Source organism: Theropithecus gelada, chromosome 20 (genome assembly GCF_003255815.1).
Source record: "Theropithecus gelada isolate Dixy chromosome 20, Tgel_1.0, whole genome shotgun sequence".
NCBI classification, from domain to species: domain Eukaryota; kingdom Metazoa; phylum Chordata; class Mammalia; order Primates; family Cercopithecidae; genus Theropithecus; species Theropithecus gelada.
Window position 1 is genome coordinate 40,857,775 of NC_037688.1, and position 26,791 is coordinate 40,884,565.

General features: G+C 45.2%; 1 protein-coding gene across 4 annotated transcripts in view; it reads left to right on the forward strand.

Annotated features, from left to right (window-relative positions):
- Positions 1 to 26,791, forward strand: part of CDH13 (cadherin 13) — a 1,178,066-nt gene that overhangs the window by 586,784 nt on the left and 564,491 nt on the right. For all 4 annotated transcript variants that reach the window (XM_025369922.1, XM_025369923.1, XM_025369924.1 and 1 more), the window contains one exon: positions 14,556 to 14,708. In XM_025369922.1, coding sequence (XP_025225707.1) covers positions 14,556 to 14,708 — 153 coding nt within the window. The remainder of the gene's footprint in view (positions 1 to 14,555; positions 14,709 to 26,791) is intronic.

Sequence of the window (26,791 nt, forward strand, 5' to 3'; positions counted from 1 at the left end):
AGTTTTCATCCTCTGAAAATGTGTCTCCTGATTTTCTACAGAGAGGAAAACTATACGCATTAATTTGGTTGGATGTGACAGGGAAAGGGTACTAGAATATTAATCTAGAAGCTGCCTTGCCTCACAAGCACAGTGTTTGCTTGGAGGGTCTCCATTTAAAGGGACCCCTGCAGATTATAAGGATGGGGAGGGCGCTAAGTCCTTTTTCAACTCCTAAGCATTACCACTGCCTGGGAAGTTCACTATGGGGATGTTCTGCTGAACCCCTATCAACTCCATTGGGGGTGGCACCAGGTTCAAGATGCCAAAGAAGAGACCTGGAGCCAGCAATGACACGAGGGGTTTTACTGGGTGCTTCCATACAGGGGAGTTCAGTGGTGGTAGGCTGGACAGGAGAACCACAGCCACTTGCAAAAGGTGTGCAGTTTATATAGCATTTTCCATTAGCGCCCTTTCCCTAACATCCTTCACCTGGCAACTTTCATTCAACCTCTGAGTCATGGCCTGGATCTGCTACCCATGTTCCATGGGCCAGGCCAGGGGCTCCGATGTTCCTCATAGACAAGGAACCAGTCTCTAGGTTGGCCACTCCCAGATTCCCTACCTTGGAACAGACATCCAGGTGTATCCTCCATACGGAGTCATTTTCAGGGTGTGCGTAAGTTATTGCTATCAGGTGCATTTACCATGGAGAGGAATTGTAAAAAGAGAAATAAAGCTCTGAAAATGTGTCTCCAGGTAAAGTGGCTGCATTTTCAAAGAAAAAAGAAAAAGAGGTTTGTATGACAGACCTTGCTTTTAATTTATGAGTTTATGAAGCATTTTATAATCATATAAAAACAGGCAAATAAAGTTGTACTTCTTCACTCAAAGTGTTAATCAAGTGTCTTCTATGTTCCAAGCCCCAGAAATGTGAAAGAGAATAAGAAAGCAACAGCCTGAGGGACAGTTACCGCCACCCACAAAGACGCAAGCTGCTTCCCTCACTTTAACAGACCTTGCAGGCTAGGCGGGCTAGAGCTCAGGTGGATGAGGTTAAGTCTGCATGGAGTGGGCGGGAGAAAGGGTCAGGGGAAGCTTCAGTGGGTAAGTAATTGCTGGCGCTAAGTCCAGGAAGATGAGGGGGTCCCCAGCAGACTAGGTAGGGGATGGCCGTCCAGCCAAAGAAAGGCACAGCTCAGAGGGCTGTGGCTCATGCTGGGTTGTGGCTTAGGACTGGAGAAGCAGGTGGAGACCCATCAAAGAAGAGCTCTGAGATTTTACCCTCGGGCAGAGGGAACCATTGCAAGTTTTCGTGGGTTTTGTTTTGGTTTGTTTGTTTGAGACAGAGTCTCACTCTGTCATCCAGGCTAGAGTGCAGTGGTGTGATCCTGGCTCACTGCAACCTCTGCTTCCGGGGTTCAAGCGATTCTCCTGTCTCAGCCTCCCAAGTAACTGGGACTATAGGCAACTGCCACCACGCTCAGCTAGTTTTTGTATTTTCAGTCGAGACGGGGTCTCACCACGTTGGTCAGGCTGGTCTTGAACTCCTGACCTCAGGTGATCCACCTTCCTCAGCCTCCCGAAGTGTTAGGATTATGAGCATGAGCCACCGTGCCAGGCCCATTTAATATAGGTACTGCCCCAGTCAGACGTGGGTTTGCATTTTAGAATGACCATTCCGGTTGCAATTAGGACAGGAGATAGGATAAGAGAGAAATCAGAAACATGGAGGCCAGGAAAGAGACTCCTTAATATTCATTTACTTATTCATTGCACAATGTTTATTTGAAAGCCCACCAGGTACCGCATACTGTTCTAGGCTCTGAGGACAAAGCAGGCAAAAGTAGCTACTTGAGATCTGAGTTAAGGAGCAGAGGAGACAGGTTGGCAGAGGGTAGGAGGAGGATAATGACAAGCGGAACTTGGCGACTCTGTCATTTTGATACATCAAATTCATTTTCTATACAAGGAAAAAAGAGTAACTGATTAAAGTGCAATTCAAGAAAGTGAGAACCTACAGGGAAGTACCAGAATGTACAATGAAATGCAACAGTCACACATGGCAATGGGGGGCCCTGGATTGGATATCAGTCAAAAAAAAAAAAAGGTTCGTAGAGGCCGGGCACGGTGGCTCATGCCTATAATCCCAGCACTTTGGGAGGCCGAGGCAGGCAGATCACGAGGTCAGGAAATTGAGACCATCCTGGCTAACAGAGTGAAACCCTATCTCTACTAAAAATACAAAAATTAACCAGGCGTGGTGGCAGGCGCCTGTAATCCCAACTACTCGGGAGGCTGAGTCAGGAGAATTGCTTGAACCCAGGAGGCGGAGATTGCAGTGAGCCAACATCACACCACTGCACTCCAGCCTGGGTGACAGAGCGAGATTCCATTTAGAAAAAAAAGTACTAGAAAAACTGATGAAATCTGAATACATAAAATCTGGAGTCTCGTTAATAGTCAAGTATAAGTATTAATTTATCAATTATGACCAATGTTCCATTTTTACCTAAGATGTCAACATTAGGGGAAATTGGATGAAGGGTACATGGGAACTCTGTACTATCTTTGTAATAGTTCTGTAAATCTAAAAACACCCCCCGAAGTTTATAAATGAATACACACACAAACCTCAACCTCAGCCACATTGAGTAGAAATAATTATATAATGCATATATGATGACCCTATTTATGTAAAACCATTCAAAGCTGCTATATAGTCTATGAGTTCATATGTATGCAAATACCTTAAAAACACATACAACATGGTATCATTCATTACAACTGAGAATGGAGGTGGGAGTGGGACTTTGCAGGGGAACAGAAGGGAACATTGACTTTGTCCATATTGTGTCACATCTGTAAGATGTGCAAGAACGCCCTTAAAATCAGATCAAGGAGCCACTACCTGCTCCAGGCCTGGGTACTCCCTACCCCTGCCTAGATGCAGAAGACACTGGTCCCAGCTGTGCGATGCCACCCCCACAGCCAGCCAGGAAGTCTACCCAGGTATGTGGCAAGACTCCTGTGTGCTATTTACATGCCCTTCCAGAGTGTTGGCACCAGGGGCTCATGTTCTTTCTCATCTGTGCTATTTTTTCCATTCCAACTCAGAGGACAAGAAAAAAAAAATCCCACTGTGAAAAGAAGGGTTGAATTACAAAGAATAATAGGAAAGGCTCGCTAATTGTGAAGCCCTGCTCTGGAGTATATAATGGGCCTTAACAGCTGCTGCAACAGTCGAGACTCGTGGCAGGGTTTGCTTCGGCCAGAGGAGTGCACTGGATTTCTTATATTTCATGACATTAAACCACATCAAAGGGCTGCAGGCTCAGCTGCTGCAGCTGTGGAGTTTCCAGGAGTTTAGCACAGCATAATCAAGGTGGTCTGGAAACTCACTTGATTTGCATGGGATGGTTTTGAAGCATGGCTGAGTGTATCCTTGGGTTATGGCCATTGCATACCTCCTATCCCCCAGCTCGTGAGGTTGGAATATGTTGGGGTCCCTCTGAAAATCCAGCTATGCACCAAGAAGCCAGAGAGCTGGTGGGTAATTCAGAAGGGCTTGAGCTTCCTCCTGGATCTAAACTGAGCCAAGACACTGAGCTTTTCCCTGAAGAGCGACTCTCCCCACTCCACTTTCATGCTTTCCTCTCCAAGGTTCCTCCAAACCGTGGGGTGCCTTTGACACATGTAGAGATGTTGTGAAACTAGGCCTCACAAAACCTAAAAAGTTAGCACCAGGTGGCCCTAGATAAGGTCCCACCCTGCCTAGAGAGGGTCCCACCCTGCCTAGATAAGGTCCCACCCTGCCTCGATAGTGTCCCACCCTGATAAAGTCCCACCCTGCCAATTCCAGGAAACAACCTCATGAGGTCCCACCCTGCCAATTCCAGGGGTCTCACCCTGCCTCGAAGTTCCCGGAATCATCAACTCCAGGAAAGAACCTCATAAGGTCCTGCTCTAACCAATTAAACCAAGACCCCTTGCTCAGGCTATAGCTAGACCCAATCATTTTACGCCTTAAGCTTTGTTTAAATTTCGCGCCATAAGCTGTGTTTAAACTTGTGTTTGCCTATATAAACAGCCTGTAACAAGCAGTCGGGGTCCCAGGGCCAACTTAGAGCTTAGGACCCTAGCGCGCTAGTAATAAATAACTCTCTGCTGTGAATCTCGTGTCGGTGATCCTTCGCGGCGACCCCTGCCCAGGAAGGAATCGACAGTTCGGTTCCAACGGAATCGACAGTTCGGTTCCAACATTTGGTGCATTGGCCGGGAAGTAGGGTCGTCCGAGGACCCCCGACCCATCCGGCAGAGACCCATCTGGCCCGGGCCACCGACCACCGACTGGACGAACGAACTCTGTCAGGTACTCTCGTTTCGTTCTGTTTGTTTCGTTTCGTTCTGTTTGTTTTGCCGGCTAATTCTGAGGAGTACTCCGTCTGAATAATTAAGTGGAGAAAAAGGACAGACGTGTCCGGCACCTTCTCACTTACGCCCCAAGGACGCCCTGGCGGTAGACTGGAAGAAGGCTGACGACTCCGTCAGCCTCCTCGAATCTGTAGGCAGGGTGCCGTCGCCCCTGCCATCCGAATATTTTGTGAAACTGTAGCGCCACTCTCTGGCCGCGCGGCTTCTTCTCATTTGTTTAGTCCTTTTGTATGTTGCTTTCATTTTGTCCTTGTGTGTGAAAGAATCTCTAGACAGAACTATAGGACAGACGTTGACGACCCCTTTAACTCTGACTCTGACTCACTTCCCTGACGTTCGGGCTCGAGCCCACCACCTCTCTGTAGAAGTCCGTAAAGGACGATAGAAAACATTCTGCTCGTCCGAATGGCCAACCCTCCAGGTAGAGTGGCCACGGGACGGAACATTTAACCTCTCAATTATCCTACAGGTGAAAGCAAAAGTGATAGATCCTAGGCCACTCGGACACCCAGACCAGGTGGCCTACATAATTACTTAAGAAGATCTGGTCCGAAACCCTCCTTTTTAGGTGAAACCCTTCCTCCATTCCCCTTCCCCATCCCACGGTCCCCAATCCTTACAACTTACTCAGCACCTTAAAACCAGGCTATAACTGGTATACAGTATTAGATTTAAAAGATGCTTTCTTCTGTTTGCCTCTGGCCCCCCAAAGCCAAGAACTCTTTGCCTTTGAGTGGAAAGATCCTGAGAAAAGAATTTCAGGCCAATTGACCTGGACCCGGCTTCCCCAAGGATTCAAGAACTCTCCCACTCTCTTCGATGAGGCTCTTCATCGAGACCTGACCGACTTCCGGACCCAAAATCCAGAAGTGACCTTACTCCAATATGTAGATGACCTCCTCCTGGCTGCCCCTACAAAGGAAACCTGCATACAAGGTACCAGGCATCTACTCCAGGAACTAGGTGAAAAAGGATACCGGGCATCTGCCAAGAAAGCACAGCTCTGCCAGACCAAGGTAACATATCTAAGGTATATCCTGAGTGAAAGGAAAAGGTGGCTCACCCCTGGGCGCATAAAGACAGTGGCTCGCCTTCCACCACCACGAAGTCCCAGGGAGGTACGTGAATTCTTAGGAACTGCTAGGTTCTGTCGCTTGTGGATACCCGGTTTTGCTGAATTGGCCGCCCCCCTTTACGCACTCACCAAGGAAAGCACCCCTTTCACCTGGCAGACAGAGCATCAATTGGCTTTTGAGGCACTAAAAAAGGCACTCTTGTCTGCCCCAGCCCTTAGGTTACCGGACACCTCAAAGCCCTTTACCCTCTTCCTGGACGAAAGGCAAGGGATTGCCAAAAGAGTCCTGACCCAAAAACTGGGGCCTTAGAAAAGACCGGTAGCATACCTGTCCAAGAAGCTGGACCCTGTGGCGGCCGGCTGGCCCCCATGTCTTCGTATCATGGCAGCCACCGCTATGCTGGTCAAAGACTCTGCTAAGTTAACCCTTGGGCAGCCACTGACTGTTATTACCCCACATACTCTAGAGGCCATAGTGCGGCAGCCCCCGGACCGGTGGATAACCAACGCACGCCTAACCCACTACCAGGCCCTCTTACTGGACACGGACCGCGTCCAGTTTGGCCCTCCAGTCACCCTAAACCCTGCTACGCTGCTGCCGGTACCAGAAGACCAACCAAGCCCACACGATTGTCGGCAAGTACTGGCTGAGACCCATAGAACACGAGAAGACCTTAAAGACCAAGAGCTCCCAGACGCGGATCACACCTAGTACACAGACGGCAGCAGTTACCTTGACTCAGGTACTCGGAAGGCAGGAGCAGCGGTAGTAGACGGACACAATACCATTTAGGCACAATCACTACCTCCTGGCACGTCTGCACAGAAGGCTGAGTTAATAGCACTAACCAAGGCCCTAGAGCTGTCCAAGGGAAAGAAAGCTAACATTTATACTGATAGCCGATATGCCTTTGCAACGGCTCATACTCATAGAAGTATCTATGAAAGAAGAAGTCTCCTAACCTCAGAAAGAAAAGAAATCAAGAACAAAGCTGAAATAATTGCCTTATTAAAGGCCCTTTTTCTTCCTCAAGAAGTGGCTATAATTCACTGCCCCGGGCATCAAAAAGGACAGGATCCAGTCGCAGTAAGAAACAGACAGGCTGACCAAGTGGCCAGCAAGCCGCCATGGCGGAAGTACTGACCCTAGCCACAGAACCTGACAACACCAGCCACATAACTATTAAACATACTTATACCTCCGAAGACCAGGAAGAAGCAAGAGCCATAAGGGCTACGGAAAACAAAGACACTAAAAACTGGGAAAAAGAAAGGAAAATAGTCCTTCCCCAAAAGGAAGCCCTGGCAATGATCCAGCAGATGCATGCCTAGACACACTTAGGTAATCGAAAGCTAAAATTGTTAATTGAAAAAACTGACTTTCTAATCCCAAGGGCAAGTACACTCATAGAGCAAGTGACATCTGCCTGTAAGGTCTGTCAGCAAGTAAACGCTAGGGCTACCCGAGTGCCAGCAAGGAAACGGACTCGTGGTAACCGCCCAGGAGTCTATTAAGAAATAGACTTCACTGAAGTAAAACCTCACTATGCTGGATATAAGTACTTACTGGTGTTTGTAGATACCTTTTCAGGATAGGTAGAAGCCTACCCCACCCGGCAAGAAACGGCACACATAGTAGCCAAGAAAATTTTAGAAGAAATCTTTCCTAGATTTAGACTTCCCAAGGTAATTAGGTCAGACAACGGGCCGGCCTTCGTTTCTCAAGTAAGTCAAGGGCTCGCCAGGATATTAAGGATTAATTAGAAATTACATTGTGCCTATAGACCCCAGAGCTCAGGACAGGTAGAAAGAATGAATAGAACAATAAAAGAGACCCTTACCAAATTGACCTTAGAGACTAGTTTAAAAGATTAGAGACGCCTCCTATCCTTAGCTCTGTTAAAGGCCCGAAATACGCCTAACCGTTTTAGGCTCACTCCATATGAAATCCTCTACGGAGAACCTCCCCCTTTGTCAACCTTGCTTAACTCCTTCTCCCCCTCCGATCCTAAGACTGACCTACAGGCCCGGCTAAAAGGACTCCAAGCAGTACAGGCCCAAATCTAGGCCCCCTTGGCAGAACTGTACCAACCAAGACATCCACAGACCAGTCACCCCTTCCAGGTAAGAGACTCTGTCTACGTTAGACGGCATCGCACTCAAAGACTAAAGCCTCGATAGAAAAGACCCTACGTTGTTCTCCTGACCACGCCCACAGCCATAAAAGTTGACGGAATCTCCACTTAGATCCACGCATCCCACGCCAAGGCTGCTCCAAGGACGCCCAGACCAACACCACCTAAGACATGGAGACTCCGACGCTCCGAAGACCCGCTCAAGATAAGACTCTCTCGTATCTAGCCCCTTGCTTATGCTTATTACTAGCCCTCCTTCCCTGCGTCGCTGGCAGTAATAACCCCCACCGGCCATATAACCTGACCTGGCAAGTAACTGATTTTAGTACTCATGAGGTCTTAGATAAAACCTCAAAAATTGCTCCTATAAGGACTTAGTTCCCTGACCTCTATTTCAACCTAGACAAAATAGCAAAGATAGATGACATGGAAGGAGGAAAATAGAGAAAACAGGCTAGAAAGGTGTCCGTAAGCCGGAACAGGTTCTATGCCTGTCCCGGCTTCAGGACAGAAAAAATGAAAAAAACTTGTAGAGGAATAGATGCCTTGTTTTGCGCTAGTTAGTCCTGTATAACTACTAATAATAGAGAATAGAAATAGGCCACAAAACCCTAGTACATAACCATGTCCTTCGTCCAGCGCTGCACCAGAACCCGATATTCAAAAACTTGCAATCTAGTCCGCATCAAGTTTGAAGATGCAGCGAAATCTGATAACCGTTGGATATCCGGACTAACATAAGGCCTATACTTATACCAAAAGCCACTGTATAAAATCCCTATCCAAATCAAATTAATAGTCAACCCTATCACAGCCCCTGTCGCAGTAAGACCGAACCAAGTTTTATCAGAAACAGAGAAGCCCCTGGCTCCTGCATCGAGAAAGCCCCAACCAAGAGCTCCTAAAAGCACTTCCCCACCCTTAATCTCCACCTCCTCTAAATACACACCCTCAGCCCAAAACGCCACCCGCAGGCCCCTTGACCTAAGAATAGGTGACAGGCTCCTAAATCTCATAAAAGGCTCCTATTTCGCTTTAAACCAGACAAAACCAGAATTTACCTCCTCTTGCTAGCTATGTCTAGCAACAGGCCCCCCTTACTATGAAGGCATCGCCTCCACTAATAATTTCACTAACTCCGCCAATCCTACTAGATGCGCGTAAGAACAACAAAGAAAACTAACCCTGGCTGAGGTTTCTAGGTCAGGAACCTGCATAGGCCAAGTGCCCCCTAGTCATCAGCATCTTTGTAATGTAACCTTGACAGTACCCAGCTCCAATCACTATTTAGTCCCCTCCGAGACGGACTGGTAAGCTTGCAACACTAGGCTCACCCCCTGTGTATCCACAGCCGTTTTTAGCAGCGGCACCCACTATTGCGTATTAGTACAAGTTGTTCCCCAAGTATACTATCACTCTGGAGACTCCTTTGATCTCCAGTATGAGCAAAAAACTCATACTAGACCAAAGAAAGAACCCATCTCCCTCACCCTCGCCGTCATGTTAAGAATTAAAGTAGCGGCTAGAGTTAAGACCAGGACAGCAGCCCTAGTGCATAGTAACCATCATCTACAACAACTTAGAGTAGCCATAAATGAAGACCTTAGAGCCATAGAACAATCTATCACAAAACTTGAAGAGTCCTTGACTTCTCTGTCTGAAGTTGTATTACAAAACCGACAAGGACTAGAAATTGTCTTTCTGAAAGAAGGCAGGCTCTGTGCAGCCCTGAAAGAGCAATGTTGTTTTTATGCAGATCATTCAGGAGTAGTTAAAGATTCTATGGCAAAACTAAGAAAAAGATTAAACAAAAAAAAAAAAAGAGAAAATCTCAGCAAAATTAGTTTAAAAATTGGTACAACCGATCCCCTTAGTTTAGCACCCTAATCTCCACCATCTTAAGACCCCTCATCCTGCTCACACTCATCCTGACTTTCAGGCCATGCATACTCAACCGCTTACTCACCCTTATTAAAAATAGATTAAACATAGTACATGCTATGGTTCTGACCCAACAATAGCAGACCCTCAGGACTGAAAAAGAGAGTTCCTGTTAGTGTTATCTGTTTAAAATAGGTCTAGAAAGAAAGTGGCAAACAGACCCAGCCTATTTTTAGCAGAGGGCTCCAAACAGTAGCGGTGGAAAAGCAGCACCACTGATACTGAACAGGGATGGTGCTGAAATCTGCCCAAAGTAGTTGTCTTCAAACTTGTGTATGCATGAGAATCACCTGGGGAGGGGGATTGTTAAAGCTCAGATTGCCAGCAATTCTCCCCCTACCCTGATTTCTGATTCAAGAGGCTTGGGGGAAGCCTGGAATGTGCATTTTTAATGAGTTCCCAGTGATGCTGATACTTGAGACCAATTATTCTAGAGACAGCAAGGCCCCTACTGGAAGTGACGCCCCTCATTTCCCTGTGCTGGTGGTCCCATAGGGCCTATCACTCTGGGAACACCATTCTTGGCTGTGAGTGTTCCTTCAAAGTGAACGTAGCTCTGAGGAGCAGGAGGCGGGTTCAACAAGCACACCCTTAAGAACATAAAAAGTTGAAGAGAGAGAAGAGAGGCAAACGTGTGCAGTGCTAAGCTGGGGCCCTCACAGTGGGAACTGGCTTCTTTCCTGGGGAATAAGTAATTTCAATTCAGCAGTAGATGCCAACTCAGCTAGGTCCTCCCTCTAAGACTCTTGTTTCTGTACTATCAAGTGGCTCAAGCTCTCTGAGAGAGGGCAAGAAAATGATTGAGATCCACCCTTGGCAGCAAAAGGGAAAGTTGCCCTGGGATAATTTCTGGGTCTAGAATTCAGCTTTCTGTGCCCAGTGGCAGGTAGAGCAATGGGAGGGTGGTGATGTTTGTCGCAAGAGGCCCATTCCCCCACCCCCTCCTTGTTTCTTCTAGAAGGTCTGGGTGCTGTGTTCCCAACTTTTTCTGAGCTAAGAAGGGTCAAGAAAAGATAACAAAGAGCCCAGAAGGCTTCTCCTGGCAGGTCCTCACCAGCAGGGCCTGTGTCTGACAGACAGATGGGTCAGAGAAGCCCGTTCTTGGGAAGCATGATTGCTTCATAGCTCTTGTAGAATTCCCATGTTCGTTTCTCATTAGAATGCATTCTATGTTAATAGGATCTTCACAAAGGACCTGCTCATCTCAGGTGTGCTTAGGAGAACAAGAGGAAGGAGTTTTAATCCACATTTGGGTGAAGGTGGTAATGAGAGGTGAAGCCAGCTGGACTTCCTGGGTCAAGTGGGGACTTGGAGAACTTTACTGTCTTAGAAGAGGATTGTAAAGTGCACCAAAAGCACTCTATAGCTAGGATTGTAAAACGCACCAATCAGCGCTCCGTAACTAGCTGGAGGTTTGTAAAATGCACCAATCAGTGCTCTGTAAAAATGCACCAGTCAGCACTCTGTGGCTAGCTAGAAGTTTGTAAAATGGACCAATCAGCACCCTGTAAAGTGGACCAATCAGCAGGACACGGGCTGGGGGTGGCATCCACAGCTGGGACCAGTGTCTTCTGCATCTAGGCGGGGGCAGCGAGTACTGAGGCCTGGAGCAGGTAGTGACTCCTTGATCCGATTTTGAGGGCGTTCTCGCTGTATGCTTTCTACAGATGTGACACAGTATGGACAAATATAAGGGAATAAAAGCTGGCCACCCCCCAGCCAGCAGCGACAACCTGCTTGGGCCCCCTTCCATGCTGCGGAGGCTTTATTCTTTCCCTCTTGACAGTAAATATTGCTGCTGGCAGAGAGGGGTGAAACAATAATGATGGCAGTGATAGAGAAGGGTGGAGTGTGCTTGGTGACTCCTTTCCACACAGGGAGCTGTTTCCAGAGCACTTCTCTTCTGGGAGGCCTGTGAATTTTGTTATTAAAAAGGAAACCTAGGCCGGACGCGGTGGCTCATACCTGTAATCCCAGCACTTTGGGAGGCTGAGGCGGGTGGATCACCTCAGGTCAGGAGTTCGAGATCAGCGTGGCCAACATGGGGAAACCCCGTCTCTACTAAAAATATAAAAATTAGCCAGGTGTGGTGGTGCATGCCTGTAGCTCTGCCTACTTAGGAGGCTAAGGCAGGAGAATCGCTTGAACCTGGGAAGCAGAGGTTGCAGTGAGCCGAAATTGCACCACTGCACTCCAGCCTGGATGACAGAGTGAGACTCTGTCTCAAAAAAAAAAAGAGGAAACCACCTATTCCCTCAGAAAAGGATAGAGACACCGTTCTTACCCATTAACAGCAGTATAATTTTATTGTGATGATTAATATTGGAATTACTAGCTTTGATTAACTGAGCCACTTCTGTGTGGTAGGACATGTACTTTATAGATGCCATCTTATTAAAGCCTGGCAATGCTGGAAAGTAAGTGGTGTCATCTGCACTTTAAAGATGAGGCGATGGACCATGTTCATAGTCACACTGTGGATCACTGGGAAAGCTGGGATTGCAACATATATCTGTCTAATCAGTGGAGTTCATTCTCGCTATTTGCCAGCCATGGGGATCCAATGGTGAGCCCAGTAAGCTGTGGCTCTTGACCTCATGGGGCTTCCAGGCAGCAGGTAGGGGGTTAGTGGAAAAATATCAGTTGGATTAATCAAGTCAAGCAGTGACTGAAAATTATTTGCATCAGAGGGTATGACATACATTTTTTTTTTTTTTTGAGATAGTCTTACTCTGTCACCCAGGCTGGAGTACAGTGGGGCAATCTCAGCTCACTGCAACCTCTGCCTCCCAGGTTCAAGCGATTCTGCTGCCTCAGCCTCCTAACTGGGATTACAGGTGTGCGCCACCACGCCCAGCTAAATATTCTGTATTTTTAGTAGAGACGGAGTTTCACCATGTTGGCCAGGCTGGACTCGAACTCCTGACCTCAAGTGATCCTCCTGTCTCAGCCTCCCAAAGTGCTGGGATTACAGGCATGAGCCACCACACCCAGCTCACATACCTTATTTTTAATCTTCTTTTATATCCAATTTTCAGTTACTCTTAAAAATACAAACAGATGTAATTGGTGTTTAGTCAATACTCAATGTATTTTAATAAACAACAATTTTTAATCGGAGAAAAAAAAAAAAACACACACACCTGTAATGCCATGTGGAACTACACCTTGCTGTGCAGTGATCCTGCCAGATGAACCCTGGCATAAAGTTAATGCTGCCTTAGGCACCACTGCCACCTGGTGTCAGGCATCAGAATTGCAGGCTTGGCAGCAGCCATAGTGGCCTGGGCTGGTGGGGAAGCAGGGGGCGGGCAGGACCCATTTTCACTAGGAGAAGGCAGATTTCCTGTCCTAGCCACCTAAACCCTCCAGGCACTGTTGAGTATGTTTCAATAGATGCCTGCTTATTTGTCATTTGGTGACAGCTAGATCTGTATCAGCTTTCTTTTATCTGTATGTCCTAAATGATTATTGTGTTCAGGACCTTTAAACTGTTTTGTTATAATCAAATTAACGTTTGAAGGTTCTGATGATAAAGTGACATAAATATAGGTGAATACCTGAGGGTAAACTCTAGACTACACTTACACCAATAATAGTTCTCTTTAGTTGCACATCTTCATAAAAAGACCCCCCATACTTTGACCCCAGCTACTTCTCAGCCTAACCCTCTACATGCTTAAGCATATGCCAGTAACTCACAGTTTCCAAAACTTTCCAGACTCTTCCTTGTCTGCCTGCCGCCTTTGTCTGTGCTGTTCCCTCTGCCTGGAACTACTTTCCTCCACCTTTCTCTTCCGAATTTATTCTTTAAATGTCAAATCAAGGTCGACAATTTGTAGGAAAATTCCATAAAGTAAATTCAGAAATAACAGTGTTGTATGTTGTATTGCAGTGTCTCTAGAGAAATGGAAGATGTGGTTCTGAACCCATTTTTATCTCTTTCATAGATTTGGCCATGGTCAGTTGCTGACTTGTTCTATCTCAGTGGTTTCATCCATTAAGTGGAAATAATAATGTCCTTTGCCCCCAGCATTGAAATATACATATATATATCTCATATATATATATATCAACTGACAGCTGCAAAGATGTGGATATAGATAGATAGATATGCCCCTAATTTGAGGTTTATATGCCCCTAATTTGAGGTTTATATATATACACACATCTAACATATACAATATATATTATATATATTTAATGCATAGGGGTTTGATATACATAATATTTAATATATAATATATAGGGGTTTAATATATATAATAGAGGTTTAATATATATAATATATAGGGGGTTAATATATATTATATATAGTGTTTAGGGGTTTCATATATATAAACCCGTAATTGAGGTATGTCTATATATAATATAGATACATATATTTAATATATAGGGGGTTAATATATATAATATTTAGGGGTTATATACCTATTACATAAAGAAGCCCCCTAAATGGATGTGTGTATGTATCTATGTATATGTATAAACCTTTTCTGATGAGACAAAGTGCTTCCTCTGCACCATGTCTAGTACTTAGTAGAAGTGAAAGGGCAGGTGACACTGTGGATTATGGATATATGTAAATACCTAGAATCTTGATCAATGAGTGCCCAGCAAATGGTTTCCGTTACCTTTTTTGTTTTGCTTGCAGATAAATTTTTTAAAAAATATGTTTGGTGGAGTTAAAAATAATGTAAATGTCCAATTTTGACTGAACTGGTGTTATTGCTCTCCTTGATCCATCACTATATGTCGCCAGAGTGCTGGTAGGCTTCCTTAGCTGACAGCTGCAAAGATGTGGATATTAGAATGAAAGGCGTCAGGCAATGATGCTATTTCTGGTGCTGTTACTTTAGTCGACTCTGTGTTCACCAGGTACCTTTGTGCTGGCACCTGTGATTAGTGAATTGGTCGCGGAAGTATGTTTGCAATGTGCTTTCTCTGTGTTGTCCAGACAGTTTTAAATGTCTCTCTGTTTTTCTGACCAGGTAGTCGACAGTGACAGGCCAGAAAGGTCCAAGTTCCGGCTCACTGGAAAGGGAGTGGATCAAGAACCTAAAGGAATTTTCAGAATCAATGAGAACACAGGGAGCGTCTCCGTGACACGGACCTTAGACAGAGAAGTAATCGCTGTTTATCAAGTGAGTATCCCTCCCATGCCCACCCTGTGTGCAGAAATGTGGCTTTCAAAGATTATTTTCTTCCCACTGAGCTCATTATTTCTGTGCCTCATCAAACCCGGGACTGCATGGCTTTAGGGTGTTTCTGTGGGAGCTGAAGTGGATGGAGTTGAACCCTGACAGGGTAACAGTGGGGGGTCTTTATCTCATCAACAGAGCACTCCAGGCCTGCATCAGACTTTGGGTACCAGAGACCAGAATGGAGACCCTGGGGACCCCTCAGAGAAGATCAGAACCCTTAGGGCAACTTTGGCTTTCCAGAGACCAGTTTGATGATCTAGAGCTGGAAGAGGTATAAACCCCAAGACCTGATATAATTAGCAAGACATGGTCCTCGGGGTGAAAAAAATTGCTAAATATTCAGCAATAAAGGAGTAGTTAAATTGTAGCAGATTTTGCAAGGCAGTTTAGCCATTTAAAATGCTTTTGAAGAAGTTGTAGTTATCTGGGAAAGATTCAAGATATTGAATGAAAATGACATACAGACACATATGGTATCCTCATTACCAATGGAGTATTTGCACATATCATGAGGTGTATATGTTTAAGAAAAATGATAAAGAAAAATCAATGTGTTAATGGTTGTATTTGGAAGTGATTGATTTCTTTGGTTTTCTTACCTACTTAAATGCATTATTGTGAGTTTGCAGTGAGAAGATACTATAAGGGCATTGGAGGCATAAGGTGCTGGACAGACATAGAGCAGTAGCGTGATGGTAGGTAGTAAAGTCGCCACCCTCCAGCAGAACCTTGGCTGGGCAATGCGTTCAAGGGTCTCGGGCCCTGGGAGGATGCAGGTGCCTTCCAGATTTCCATCTCGGAAGACTTGCCCAAGACTTTTCTGAGCATTTGCTGGGAGAATCCCCTGTCAAGGAGAGCTGAAGAGTGAGCTATGTGTCCCACCTTATACCCAAGGGGGAATCGGGTAGTTGTATAAATTGAATGTTGGTGCCCTCAGAAATACCCAGTTCCACCTGGCCTTGACAGTAACCAGAGGTGACCTGGCAGCTATTGGTGTCCAGCTGCTGTAGGAACAACCAGCAATTGACTATGGATACATGTCCTCTTCTCTCTCCATGCCCATCATGGGAGTCTCCAAGAAAGTTCGGGCCCAAGGAACTAAGGAAAGATACAATAAATTTCATAATTTCTTAGCAGAGTGATCAAGAGCTCTGGGGTCTGATATGGTTTAGCTGTGGCCCCACCCGAATCTCATCTGGAAATGTAGCTCTGACAATTCCCACATGTCATGGGAGGAGCCCAGTGGGAGGTAATTGAATCATGGGGGTGAGTCTTTCCTGTGCTGTTCTCATGGTAGTGAATAAGTCTCATGAGGACTGATGGTTTTATGAATGGGAGTTCCCCTACACATGCTCTCTTGCCCACCACGTAAGAGGTCCCTTTGTTCTTCCTTCATTTTCTGCCATGACTTTGAGGCCTTCCCAGCCATGTAGAACTGTGAGTTCACTGAACCTCTGTCCTTTATAAATTACCCAGTCCCGGGTATGTCTTTATTAGCAGCATGAGAACGGACTAATACAGGGTCTGAGATCCTCCATTCAGATCTCAGTGCTGCTGCGTACTGAGCTGTGGGAACTTGAGCAACACTCTTACCCTCCCTGATTTGGGATTCTTGTCTATAAAGTGTGAATAGAGCTAATGCTTCGGGGGATTATAAAAAATGAAATTACTAGTTTTGGCTAACTAGTAATTGTGACACAGCTAATCAAATAGAGCTTGGGCTGCAGCTTGGAGCTTCTCATACTTTTTAGAAACTGAGGCCATATAATATTACAGTAGTTAAAAGCATAGATTCTGCGCACAGTCAGATTGGCTGCATTCAAATCATGGCTGTCATATACTAGGTGTGGGAACTTGGCAAGGTGTCTGCCTCGGCTTCTTAACCTGGAAAATGGGAATAATAATAATGATGATCTCATAGGATTTCATAAGGATTAAATGAACTAATACATATCAAGCATTTAGAAAATGCCAGAAACATAGTAAGCACCATATAATCTTCCTACATGAGTAACAGTAATCGATTATATTAAAAGTGAAGAAAGGTAAGTGAAAACCCAAAGGACTCCAAGTTATAGCCCAATTTCTCATCTCTAGCACGAACTTTCCTTGAATAATCTTGAGTTTTTACTATACTTTTATAGTCTACTTCATAGCATATTGATTGATTGAGCAATTCATTCATTCTACATACATTTAATTCAGTATTTATAGGGTGAGGGACACCCTTCAAGGTAGTAGGGGGATATAGTAGCAACAAGACACACTGGGTTCCTTGCTTTCATGTATCTTTTATTCTCGTTCTTTGTTTCAAAGTAAACTGGCTTGAATTGCTCTCTTCTGTGGGTACGTGACATGCCAGGAAGTTGTGCCTTGTTTATAACATGGCTTGTTGATAACACTGGCACAGGGTCATGTACCCTCATTGGAAAGGCTGCTGGTATTTAGTGGGAATGCAGTTTCTTACACAAGTACTTGCGTTACTTATGACTGGCAGACTAGGACCCAGTCATTAGCAGTGCACTCTTCAATGGGCTCATGAGGGCCTACTTTCTGATGCCATTTCCCTCCATGCCTCATGCCCTTCAGTTCAGTCATTGTCCTGTTTTCATGATACCCTCGCTGAAGCTTCTTACACTTGCGGGAGCTTCTTCCTTGAAGAAGCATGTTTGAGGAAGAGCCCCGATCACTGTGTGGTTCTCCTATTTTTAGACAATGAGAACTGGGTTACTCTCATGTTGGTCTACTTTGGGCACAGGAATGTTGCAATTTCAGTTCATTTTAAGTGCCTATTTAAGAATAAGTTACTATTTTAGTAGTACAGCTAGATCCATGGTGTTCATGGTAGTCAACATTGTTGGTAGCAAATGAGGTTCTTCAAAGAGTAGAATGTGAGGTCTCCAAATCCCCACATTTTAGTTTCTAGTCTTGCAAGTTTAAAAAGGAGAGAGCCTGCGGGTGAATGTGTTACCATCATAATAGCGCCAATGTTTCTATTGTTTAATGTTAAGTGCTACTCACATGCAAGTATGTGTTAATGTATTAACATTTTCCCAATCCAACAAGAAACATTTTGATCTAAACCTCAGGGATTTGTATGATAAGAAATAATCTGGAATACATTTGTCCTTGGGCCCCTGAAATGCATCACCATTGAAGCTGCTGTTTATTGAACACTGCATGGCAGATATTGTGCTAAACACATTGTATACGTTCTCTTATTTAATCCATTTCACACAACAGACTTAAGAAGTAGGTGTTAACACCATTTTACAGATAAGCAAATAACTGTTAAACAACTTTTTCAAGGTCTCACAGCTGGCATGTGTTGGATTTGGGATCCATATCCGTTTCTTTTCAGCTCCAAAGCCCTGCATTTTCAGTCGCTAAGAAACACTCTTCCTATTTTATCCCAACTAGATTTTAGATCTGATCTGTAAATTCTTTAGCTCCTTTCTTAGGAACTCTGCTTACTGGGGCTGGGAAGGGAGTTTGACTGGCTGAGTGATCTATTACTTTTTAAAAATCATTCATTTCCATGACCCACTGCCATCTTGCCACTCCTCCCTGCCCCAGCCCCCAGAAGAACTTCCCAAGCTTCTGACCCAAAGTAGCACCTGGCAAAATAATTTATCTCTTGCAGTATTGGAAGCTGACATACTAATGCAAAGCCTCCTGAAATATTACTCATTATTATGCATTTTGCCAGCATTTGAGTGATTTGTGAACTCTTCATTGGAATAAAGTACTGTAAATGATTCATGAATGACCAAGTTTATGAAATTCTATAAAAATATTAGCAGGTGGTAATGATTCCCTCACACTGCGAATATGATCTACTGGCTGCAAATTTGCCAATATGGGATGACAGGAGTGGAGTGGGAGACCATCTGTTAGGCAGGTGGGGTCGGGGAAAGACGGGGAAGGGAGTTGGGATAGGCTCTGCAGGAGGTGCAAGGCAAAACAGGAAGCAGGGCCAGGACCATGGTAGCAGGCAGGTGTCCTTGGCAGGAGACCTTCACACTGATCTGTTGTCCAGTGGGAGATGCTCAGATAACTGGGAATGTCAGAACTGGGTGGGAGAAGAGAGGAGCATATGGAAAAAGAGGCAAAACTAACTTTATTGCACATCTATTAAGTGCCCAAGAATTCCCTAGATCCCTGACATATACAAACCTATGAAAATGGTTATCTTGTCTTCACTGATGAGTTAGATGACGGCTAAACAGGTTCCCTAGATGCATTTTTACTATTAACGTTGGGGTGAGCATGTCTTGAACATTTACAGTGTGCCAAGGCTCCACGCCAAATACTCAGATGATGGTCTCAGCTCATCTTCGTAAAGATAATCTTGATACATCTATCACACTCAATTCTAGAACAGGTAACAGGAACCACCTGTGTTCCTGGCCTCAGAACACGGACAGGACCTTACCACCACCTTCTGAGTATTTGCTCACATTTTATACTATATAACTTGCTCTTTTTCGAGCCAATTTCTTAGTCAAATTTTGAATTTGTGGTCAAGAATGTTGTTATAAAATTGAAACACAACTGGCAGTCAGAAGTATCCTCGCTCATATATTTTCTTTCATTAATGTGGCTCTACCCCAATTCTAACCCATCTGTATCTCCATGACAATTTGGCAGAAAATACATGAAAGTGAAACATGCAGCTGTCATGTGGAAATAGGTATATCATAATATCCGTGCTTATAAGATGATTGGGAGATACAGATGTACCCAGATTAGAGAGTTATTAAAGTGATTAACCTGGTTATTATAATGTCCATGTTATGAACAAATGATGCACATGTTACCTTGATGGGATTGTATGACACCTGATTAGACTTGAACTTGGAAAGGACCCCAGCCCTCACTAGTAGGGACATGCTACATAAGTCTTCTTTGTCCTCTACTCTGGTCTCCCCCATGGCTACGTTTCTTTGCCAGGGTTCTTGGTGGCAGTCAACAAAATCACCTCCAACTAGCTTACAAAGGAAGAGATTTATTAAAGAGTACAGGTAGCCAGTAGAATTGCCCAAAATGCCAAGTAACCTAGCTTACAAGGCCAGATAAGGTGTTGCTACAGGAAATACCCATATATGAACTATTCTAGGGTAAGGTTTTTCAACAGTGGCACTATTGAAATTTGGATGATTCTTTGTTATGAGGGGCTATTCTGTGAATTGTAGGAGGCTTAGCAGCACCAATGACCTCTACCCACTAGATGCCAGTAGCACCCCCACCCCACCTAATCTTGACAATCAGAAATGTCTGCAGATATTGCCAGTTGTCCTATGAGGGGCAAAATGGTTTCCATTTGAGAACCACTTTTAGAGAGAAGTGTCATAGTCCATTTTGTACTGCTATAACATAGTATCCAAGCCTGGGTATTTATAAAGAAGGAAAACTTATTGGCTGTCATTTCCAGAGGCTGGACAATCCAAGGTCAAGACACTAGTAGGTTTGGTGTCTTGTAAGGCCATTCTCTTCTTCCAAGATGGTGCCTTGCACCCTGCACCCTCCAGAGGAGAGGAAGGCTGAATTCTCGTATGGCAGAAAGTGGAAGGGCCGAAAGACAGCACCTATTCCTGAAAGCATTTTAAATTAAGTCATTAAACCTACTCATGAGGGTGGAACACACATGCTCTAATCACCTCTAAAGGCCTCCACCTCCCAGTACCATTACATTGGCTGTTACATTACAACAAGAGTTTTGGCGGGGACAGGCATTTCAGCCATAGCAAAGAGTCAATGTTGCTGCTGTCTCTTCCTGCCACTTTGCTCTGACGCTCACAACTGGATGTGGCAGCTCGGCTTTGGCTACCTAAAAGAGACAGGTGACTCTGCCATGCTCAGAACCTCTGATCTGCAAAGCACAGCTGTGGCCTTCTGCCACTCACTTCCATCCAGTCTCACGCTGGTGCATCTGCAGGAAGAACCTAGGCCATAAGCAGGATTCTAGCTGCAAGAGAGCTGGGTCAACATAGTTTTTAGTTTTTCCAGCTTCCTGGTACAGGAAAGTCCGCTAGCCGAGCACTGGAGTGGTTGTTTTCATCTACCACATTGTCATGTCATGAGTGTAATTTTTTTTTTAATTCCATAGGTTTTTGGGAAACAGGGTGGTATTTGGTTACATCAGTAAGTTCTTTAGTGGTGGTTTGTAAGATTTTGGTGCACCCATCACCCGAGCAGCGTACACTGAACGCAGTTTGTAGCCTTTTATTCCTCATTCCCTTCCCACCCTTCCCCCCTGCCAAGTCCCCAAAGTCCACTGTATCATTCTTTTGCCTTTGCATCTTCACAACTTAGCTCCCAATTATGAGTGAGAACATACAGTTTGGTTTTCCATTCCTGAGTTACTTCACTTAGAATAAGAGTCTTCAATCCCATCCCAGGTTGTTGCAAATGCCATTAATTCACTCCTTTTTATGGCTGAGTAGTGTTCTACCATATATATATGTACACACACATACCACAGTTTCTTTATTCACTCATTGATTGATGGGCATTGGGGCTAGTTTCATATTTTTGCAATTGCAAATTGTGCTGCTATAAACATGTTGTGCAAGTATCTTTTTTGTAGAATAACTTCTTTTCCTCTGTGTAGATACCCAGTAGTGGGATTGCTGGAGTGCAATTTTATTCCAAGTGAGAGCCTGTCAGTGAGAAGCTTAGCTACCCAAAGGCAGGTAACAGGTTACACCTAGGGGAGTGTGTTTTCAAACCTGTGATCTTAACTTCTCTCATCATTGTGGTCCCGTCAATCAGTAACACACATGTGGCCTAGGTAAGAGCCCTGAGTGGGACAAAACACAGAATTTGGGTTAAAAGCCCAGGCTTTGGAGCCAGATCTTTGGAGGGAAGAATCTTGACTCTCCTGTCACACGAACCATATGAAATTGCCATTCTTACAGGTGGAAAAAAGGTGAACACTGGCAATTTCATGGTTCATTCTAATACTCTGACACCTTTAGCAAGTTACTTCTCAGCCTCTGTTTTCTCCTTTTTAGAACAAGGGTGAGATTACAGTATCATCTCCTAAAAGTGTTATAGTTAGTGAGTGTTTATCCCTCAGCCCAGTCACTTAGTAAGTGCTCTGGAATTGGGAGCCAGCCTGCCACATATGGGTTTCATAGTTTAAGCTCCCTGCAGGTAAAATGGAGTTGAAAGCACTTGTGAGGCAGCAGCTAGCAGGTAAACAGTTGAATGTCAGTAACTCTCTGTAAAAGGGAATCGTCTCACTGGGCAGCTTCAAACTGTGACCCTGGACTAACAGCATCACCTGGGAACTTGTTAGAGATGTAAATTGTTAGGTCCTTTCCCAGGCCTGCTGGATCAGAAACTCTCGGGGTGGGTCTCTACATCTGGGTTTTAGCAAGCCCTGCAGGTAATCCTGAGGCTCACTGTAGTTGGAGGAACACAGGTGTAAATACTCACACTCCTGGGTGTTAACATCATGGCAGCTGACCTGCTTTGAACCAATTTCATTACAGTTCTTGCGGGGTAACACGTGCCTCAAGTGTGCTTATTCCTCCTGGTGCTCCGGTGTGCTGTTTGAAAGCCCTCTCCATCCAATTCCAGCTCTTCCAAACTGTTTTCTTTTTGTTTCATTAGTGGCACCTGAGAGCCAGGTAAATTTGTCCCAGGCTTCCTTGCTGCATCCTGTCTGCACTTTGGATGACTGTTAAATGCCATGTTACTGCATGTTTGCTTGTTTCTCAGCCAGAGATGAAGATGTCCTCAGAAGATGGGAGCTGGAACAGGCTGATGTAATTCCCGATAGCGGGAAATTAGTGTTGGGGTCGGCAGAACCAGCTTTATCTGCCTTAGTAGATCTGTGACCTTGAACAAGGCATTTGTGGTTCTTGAACTTTGTTGCCCTTAGAATCATCTGGGGAGCTTTGAAAACCTGAATGCCCAAGCTGCACTCCAAACCAATTAAATCAGGATGTTGCAGAGTGTGACCAGGTGTCAGTATGTTTATATAATTCTCCAAGTTTTTCCATTGTGAAGCCAAGTTTGAGAACTGCTGTGTTACTTGTCTATACCCCAGTTCGTTCATAATTAGGAATTAATATGATACCAACCAGCTAGGTGTGTTTGAATATCAAGCGAGATAATGCAGGAGTTTCTAACGCATAATAAAAGTCAAAGATCTCATTTCTCCCAACTGCTTGACTCTGAGCAAACATCTGAGGCTGCTTTCTAATGCCTCCTTTGACACAAAACGCTTAAAAATAGGAATTCAGAGAAACAGAATTTAATAAACGAACGCTTGTCTTCTGACTGCTTGTGAAAAAATAATTCGAGGTTTCTTCGCAGCCCCTCCCTACCCCTGCACCTCTGAGCACCTCCACCTGACTTTTTCCAGTTCATCTCTTCATATTTCCAAGCACTTCATTTTATTACAACCCGGCCTTATCTGTCAGGTGCAGCTGGCGAAACTGAGGCATGAAGAGGTTAAACGACCTTGCAGCAGCAGCCACATACCTGGATTACGCTGCTGAGTTGCTTCTGACTGATTATTTATTTGGTCCACTAAGCAAAGCTGCTTCCTCACTCAGGGCTATGGAAACATATTTTTCTCTGAACGTCATTAGCACAAACTCCTCAGAAGAGGTTCAACTTGAATCTTGGCAGGTGGGAGAACCCCACATTCCTTAATTTTCTCTCCTCCACCTCCACACTGGGCTTTGCACCTGCGGCGCCTGGCCCACACTCGGGGCTTAGCAGACATCCATGGAATGAATAAATGGTACGATGGCTACATTTTTTTTTCTTTTTTTCTGTTTTAGTTGTCTAACTACAACCAAGTCTACTTCATCATGCTGATTCTTCAAATTACTTGGCAGCATTTTCTTTCCCAAGGTGCTGAAGCATCACAATACGTTGGGACTGGGAGAGCCTTAGACCCATTTTGTCCAGACCAGCTGCCCATCGAATTTACAGGAATAAGTTAAATAACTGGGCAACTGCTCAGACTCCCAGGACTTGAGATTCCCTGGCTATGTAACTATCCCTCAATGACGAGCATTGTGACTGACACTCTGGGACCAGATCCCCACATGCAGAGGCGGGGTGGGGGACATCCATTCCAGCTCCCACCACCCACTGGCCATGTATGTGCCTTCAGCAATCGGCATAAAGATATTTATTTTTATTTGGTAAAAATGAGAAGGGGTTAGAAGAAGTGTATTAGAGGTGTGGACTGGAAGAGAGAGGAGGCAAAGAGGGGATCCGGACAGGTTGATCCTCCTACGCTGGTTAGAGGTGTGGACTGGAAGACAGAGGAGTGAAAGAGGGGATGCAGACAGGTTGATCCTTGTACGCCGGGACCCTGAAGTGGGTTGAAGACCCTTGGGTTCGAGAACGGGAAACGATTGAGGTCATGTTTTATGAAAGACTCTGCAAGATTGAAAGTGAGGGCCAGAAGCTAATTAAATTGATCACAAACGATTGGGTCAGAAACCGGATTTAAGCACCACGGCTATGGGATCAGGTGGCCAAGGATTACACAGTTGGAAAGAGAGGCCTCTTCTGACACCTGCAGCCCTGTGGCATGGGAAGTGCTGGTCGCTAGGGATGGGTCGCCGTGGTGACATTTCCCCCAGTGGCCCTGATAAGGGTGGAGGCAGCAGCAGTTGGCACATGGTATGGAAGCTGACATTTATCAGGGGGCCCTTGAGAAGCCAACCTTGGGCCTCCCAGGAAATACCTGGGGAATAATGTGATGGGGACTGAGTTCCCCTGGGGCAGGTTGGAAGCTGGTGGTCCCTATGATCAGGGAATAAAGGCAAATGTGCCTCATGTCATCATCCCATGCTGGGAAGTCAGCCAACCTCCACGTTACCCATCTCAATTCTTGCCTGCCCACTGGTTCTTGTTTATTTGGAGCAGATGCGTGACTGCTCTGGATGTGAAATAGGGAGAACCTGTGAGCAAAACCCCCGGGTAAAACGCACGTGGGGGAGCATGCTTTTTGGCCAGCTGAGTCTTCTTTTCCAGTCTAGAGAAGTGGAGGAAAACAGGGAAGCAGCTGGGGACCATAGAGCCGGTGTCCACGCCAGGCAGCGCAGACTCGGCAGCTCCACCAGAAAGGAATTCAGCTCAACCTGGAGGTCGATTACAGTCAAAGGACATTGATCGGCACCCAACTTGTGTTAGCCACTATTTCACAGTGCTGTGGATACAGCAGCAGACAACCACCAAATCTCTGCTTCATGGAACTCTGTCTATCTACAGGCATTAGTGAGTATGTGACAATCCGGTGGTCGCAAGTGCTGGGAATAGATACAGAGCCGATAAAAGACATAGAGGGTGGTGAGAGACACTGCTTGGTCCAGGAAGGCCCTCCTGGGAGGGGGATGAAAAGGGAGGCCAGATGGAAAGTCTCCTGAGGGCAGGAATGAGTGCTCTTCTTATCTCTCACATACTCCTGACAGCTGTTTTCAACCACGGATGCTTTGGTCCCCTAGTACATGCCTGGCAGTGTCTGTAGATGTTTTTAGTTGTCACAACTGGGGCTGTTATTGGCATCTGGTGGGTCAGGGATGCTGTTCCGCATCCCACCATGCACAGGACCGTCCCCACATGTCCTCAGGGCCGTGCTCTGCAGGCTCCTTGCATGGCATTGGCCACTCCGAGGGTCTAAAATTATTGCATGGTTTGTTCGCTCAGTATTCATCAGGCTTGGATAGTCAAGAAGTCTGTCTTCATCTCTGGGGCACCACAACAAGGGGCACTATCTCTGTTCTTGTAAAGTCCACACGCTAGCTGGGGCAATGATTTACAGCAATCGACTGTATTATGTGAGTTAGGGTCATGTTACATGTTCAGCCTTCCAGAGGACATGACGTCAAAGCAAGTTCTCAAGAATGAGAAGGAAGCCAGGGGACAGAGACGTGGATGGGGCAGGAAGGGTGCCGTGAGGACAGCTGAGAGAAGAAAACACTTATGGCACCTCCAGGGGAGTGCGTGCAGTTTAGGGCAGAGGAGGGTGGGGCCGTGGGGGGTGCTTGATTAGAGGCGAAGGTGGGATTCACATGCTAAGGAGTGAGCTTAGACATGAGACTCCTGCGGTGAAAGGGAGAGATGATGGAGGATTTTAGGCTGAAAGTGACATATCAGATTTGGATTTTACAGGGACTGATCCGGTTGACATGCGGGGGATGAATGGGAGGCAGTGAGTTCTGTCTCTGGGTCTTTGAAGCCAGAGTGACACACATCACACATCAGATAGATGCAGTTTTCACCCAGGAAGACTTGGATAGTGAATGGGATTAGTCCAAACTCATAGTGAAGATATTAAATATACCTTGGGATGAAAAGAGTAGCAGGAATGGGGAACTGTGGGAGGAGGGCAGGCCATACCGGGCCTCGCTAGGGCAGGATGAGGTGCTTAGATTTTACTCTAAGGAAGCCTCAGCCTCAGAGGGTTTTCAGCAAGGGAGTGACATCCAATTTGCATTTCAAGAAGATAAGATTTATTTGAGCAAGTCAATAATAACATTCAAATTGTCATGAAATAGAAATTAATTCAAAAACGCATTCATTTGTTGAGACCCCACTATCTACTGGGCACTGGGGGAAAGAGATAAAAGATAAAACCTTGCTTTCCCTGGAGCTCAGACTTCAAGCTTCCTTCTACACATAGTAAACCAGAAAACCTTTATTTTTAAATTCACATGTGGAGGGGTGGGGAGCATTTTGTGCGCTGACTGGTTCTCCCCATTTAGTCTGGCATAATTTCCATGCTAAGTAAATATTCTCTTTTAAAATTTTAAACTTAGAGGTTTTTTTTTTTTCTTCTACAGGGGTTTATCAGTGGTCTATCTGAAAATTTATTAAACACAGTTGGCCAGAGCTGTTAGCTGTTGATTTGTTTGATTGGTATCCGTTTTAAGATTTTTATTATCCAGAAGGCTTATCTTTTTTCACAGTGAGGCATTAGGTAGCAAAAGGGATCGTTTCCATATTATTTTTCTTTCTTCCAAAGGTGCAGATGTTTGCATAATGGG